The 4,388-nt window shown below is 64.1% G+C and overlaps 1 protein-coding gene across 1 annotated transcript; it reads right to left on the reverse strand.

Moving 5' to 3' along the window:
• Positions 1 to 2,047: 2,047 nt before the first annotated feature.
• On the reverse strand, positions 2,048 to 3,274 carry FOXQ1 (forkhead box Q1). The gene has a single exon (XM_059815780.1). It carries the CDS (start codon positions 3,272 to 3,274, stop codon positions 2,048 to 2,050), a length of 1,227 nt encoding a protein of 408 aa, XP_059671763.1.
• Positions 3,275 to 4,388: the final 1,114 nt, after the last annotated feature.

Genomic DNA, 4,388 nt, shown 5'->3' on the forward strand with positions numbered 1-4,388 from the left:
GTTATGGTCTGAGCTAAACACACCGTGAAATCTGCTTGAGCTTTATTGAAACAAGTCGGTGTTTTCGTCCGCAGATTCTTCTGTTTGAAGCTTTCCTTTCCCAACACACCTTCACTATTCGGCAAAATTTTTGCGAGGAGGATAGAAGCTATTCAGCGGCTGAAGCCGACTCTGAGGGGAAAGGAGGTGGGGGAGAAAGTCCAGGGTCCGAAATAACAGTAATTAGAGAAAAGAACAATCAGCGCCCAAAATTCTGCTTGTCATCGTTTGTTTAGGTGATCTGTGCTTACGGAAGACGTCTGGGGAGGGGAAAAAAGCCCGCCTATTTTCATCCTTTTTAAATTAAAACAAACAAACGAACAAATAAGCCCTGAATTACCATTTCGGCGTTTGTTTAAAGCTCTTCGAGTTCGGGGACGCCACTAAATCGTAATTCAGTACCACGGGCAGTTAAACCCCCATCCTTTCCCTTTTCCGACTCAAGTCTTTCTGAGGCTCTCCTGATCACTCCTGACAATACGAAGCAACCTTAACACAACGCGCGTCGGGAGAAGGCAACGTGTGTAAACTTTTTATTACCAGCAAATTCTCAATCGCGTTCCCCCTGCTGAGGTTTCGCCCGCGGCAGACGCCAGCGAGGCTGTCCCCACCAGGAGCAGCTGGAGCCCGGTGGTGCCAACGACCTTCCTGAAGCGAGTTTTCTTTGGACCGAGAGATGACAACAGGATTACATGTCTGCTGTCCTTCGGGGAAAAAAGAAAAAGAAGGGAAAAAAAGGCAGGCAGATGCGCAGGACTTCCGCAAGCTGCCCCCAAGTCGGGCAGCCAGCCTGCAGATCCGCCTGCCTGCAAATCCGCCTGCCTCTCTGCAGCGCTGGGCACCGGCGGGGAAACCTGGGTTGACTCGAGGAATGGACGAGGACTTCCAAACCTGGCGGCAGCCCAAGAGGAGAGCCTCTCTCACCTCCCGTGCTCAAAATAAGGCGGGTCCGAACGTGGCACCTCTACCCGCCGGGAGGGGTGGGGAGGAAAGGGCGGGCGGGCCGGCTGCCCCCGCAGCCCGAGCGCTCCTCGGCCAAGGCTGCCCCACGGCAGGCTGCCCTCCCTCCACGCCGGCCCAGATAGCACGCTCTTCTCCTTATAACTGTCTTTATTTAGGGGGCAGCTTTTATTCGGGGAGAGCAGAAAAAAAAAAACGAAAAAGAAAAAACATTGTGTCCGAGCGTCAATAAAATGCACACGCACATATATTATATACACAAAAATAAAATACGAAAAAAAATTACTCTTCTCTTTCCAGTAGCAGTAGTCTTGGCCTTAAATGTACAACGCCAACCAAGACAGGAGACAACGCCTGACGTTTCCTTGAGCCCTTTCCCCTCTCCCACCTCCCCCAAGAACAATAATTAATTTAAAAAGCTGCACTCTCTTTGTGTTAAAAACACTACTTTTATAAATAATTTAATGTCCTCCCTTCCCGCGAAATGCTAGTTGCCGGACAAGAGAAAAGGTTTCTTTTGGCACAGTGATGCATTGCTTTGCAGTACAGACCTACGGCTCCACAGCAGCCCCCGGCCCCCTCCCTTCCTCTCTCCCTGCTCCTCCCGGCAGGCGCCCCCGGCCCCCTTCCCTCCCCCCGCCCTCCCAAGCGCACAGCGCATCCCCCGGCTGCCGCCACCGCGCGTCTCCGCGGGGTGCCCCCGCTCCGCTGCCCAGGGCCGTGGTGGCAGGAGATGCGGGGACAAGAGGGGGGATAGAAAGGAGGCGGCGAGGGAGCGGCTGGAGTCAAGTAGTCTCAACGAACAGTAAGAAGCACTTGAGGCTCATGGCTATGTCCAAAACGACAGTTGTGGGTTTGTTGGTTTTTTTTCCCCTCTTTTTTTGGTTTAAGTTAAACCCACTGTCATTTCACTAAGGCACAGTCACCAAGGCTTTTGCTTGGAGGCTTTGGTCGCCTCTGGAGTTAAAGTGCGGGATCCAGAGCCTCCTCCTTTCCCCCCCTCCCGCCTCCCCGCGCAGGCCTCTCGCAGGGGAGGAGGGGGGCTCCATTAAGCCAGGGGGGTCTCCACGGCGTACGGCTGGAACGAGGCCGAGCCCCCCGCCGCCGGCTGCAGCGGCCCGGCCAGCCGGAGGGACCCGTAGAGCGGGGAGCCGGGCGGCGGCCCCCGCCCGCCCTTGGGGAGGGCGGCGGGGAAGAGCGGCGCCCGCGACCGCTCCGCCGGCGGCGGCTCGCCGTGGGCCAGCGCCTGCCGCCCGCCCCCCAGCAGCAGCGGCGGCGGCTCGCCCAGCCCGTAGGCGCAGAGCTGCAGGAGGCCGCCTCCGTAGAGGGCGGCGGCGGGCGGGGGCTGCGCGGCAGGTGGGTAGGGGAGCAGCGGGTAGGGGCCGGGCAGCAGGTGCGGGGGCACGGGCGGCGCCGGCCAGAGGAGGCGGGCGTGCGCCGGCGGCGGCTGCTGCGGGGCGGCGCGGGGCCCCGCCGGCCGCCGGAGGAGGCTCTCGATGGCGAAGGAGCTGGAGAACTTGGCGCCGCCGCTGCCCGCCGCCGCCCCGCCGGCCCCCGCCGCTGCCTCCTTGGCGGCGGGGCCCGGCGCGCAGTTGCAGGGCGAGGAGGCGCAGCAGCACCGCGGGGAACCGCCGGGGGACGCGGCGCCCGCTCCGGCCGCCTCCTGCGGCGGCGGCGGCGGCGGCGGGGCGGCGGCGGCGGGGCGGGCGGGCTGCGGCGGCGGGGCGGCGCGGCTGAGGCGCTTGCGGCGGCGGCGGAAGACGCCGTCGGCGAAGGTGTACTCGCTGCTGGGGTTGAGCATCCAGTAGTTGTCCTTGCCCCAGGGCCGCGCGGGGTCGCGCAGCACCTTGACGAAGCAGTCGTTGAGGGAGAGGTTGTGGCGCACCGAGTTGCGCCAGCCGGTGTAGGCGCCGCGGAAGAAGGGGAAGCGGCTCATCAGGTAGTCGTTGATCTCGGCCAGGGTCAGGCGGCCGCCGGCCGAGTCGCGGATGGCCATGGCGATCAGGGCGATGTAGGAGTAGGGCGGCTTCGGCCGCCGCGTGTAGGGCTTCCCCTTGGCGCTCTCGGCCGGCGGCGGCGGCGGCTGCGGGGCGGGGGGCGGCGGCGGGGGGTGCCCCGGCCGCCCGGCCCCGCCGCCCGGGCTGTTGGCGGCGCAGTCGCCGTCCGAGCCCAGCTCGCTCTCAGCCGGCGCCGGGGAGAGGGAGCCGCTGCCTTCCTGGTCGCTGCCGGCGCTCAGCTTGTCCTCGTAGTGCTGCGAGAACACCTCCAGCTTCATGGCGGCGGCGGCGCCCCCCCCCGCCCCGCACCCCGCGGCTCCGCTGGGCGGGCGCGACCCCCGCCCCTCGGCGCGGCCTCAAGGGCGGCGGGGGGCGGCGAGGCGACCCGGCGCGTTTCTGCCCCCGCGCCGGCCTGGACAGCTCCGCGGCGGCAGGCAGAGCAGGCGGGCAGAGCAGGGCAGCGGGGCTTCGCGCCCGCCTCAGCCGGGGGTCGCTGGCAGGGGGCTCCCCGCCGGCGGGTGCCGAGGACAGGCGTCGGTGCCCTGCCGCCCTTGGCGGCGAGGCGAGGGACGGGGCGCTTCCTCCGGCTTCCACCTCCTTCTCCCCCGCCGGGGCGCTCGCTCTCTTTCCGCCCCCCTTTTTGTCCGTCTGGCTCTTTACTCTCGCAGCTCCATGGGGCCGGGGGAGAACGGGGTGCCGCGGAGGGGCGAGAAGGCCCCCGCGGAGCCGGTGCGAGCGGCTGGCGGAGCCGGCTCCCCTCCGCGTCCCCTCGAGCCCGGTCCTCCTCGGGGCCGCTGCCGATGTTACCGTCCGGCGCTCCCCGGGCGCGGGGAGAGGCTCTCGAGGGACGTCGGGGGCTGCTCCTCTTTCTCCGGCTTCGGCCCCGGTCAGTGCCGGGACGCCGGGCTGGCTCCTCGCTGCGGCGCGGGCAGCAGCCGGGTTATTAGGGTTATTAGTGTTATTGTCATTATCTCTCTCTTCCCCTGTGGTTCTGTGTCTCTCCACCACTTTCAGACCAGCCCATTATAACGCCGGCGAGAGGCGGAGCCAGGACAAAGATCTGAAAGGGTGGTGGGTGGAGATGCAAGGTAGCAAAGGTGGGTATGCGCTAATAAGCCGTATCAGAGCCGTAATTAGCTGAGATGACAGTGAGGTCTTGTTGGAAAGTTATTTTACGAAACTTGTTTGTATTTTCTCCTGCCAGGTCCCTCCCCTTCCCGGGTATTTCGAATGAAGCCGCAGTTCGGCGCGACTTCGCAGAGCCGGGCCCGCCTCCCAGGTGTAAAATGCGGAATGACTTATAGGTGGCAGAGCAGAACCTGTTACGTGCCGTGATTTATTTTAATAGCGCCGTATATAGCAACAAGTTGTAATGTGACAGCTCAACAACCT

The sequence above is a fragment of the Gavia stellata genome, chromosome 3, assembly GCF_030936135.1.
Source record: "Gavia stellata isolate bGavSte3 chromosome 3, bGavSte3.hap2, whole genome shotgun sequence".
Taxonomy (NCBI): Eukaryota; Metazoa; Chordata; class Aves; order Gaviiformes; family Gaviidae; genus Gavia; species Gavia stellata.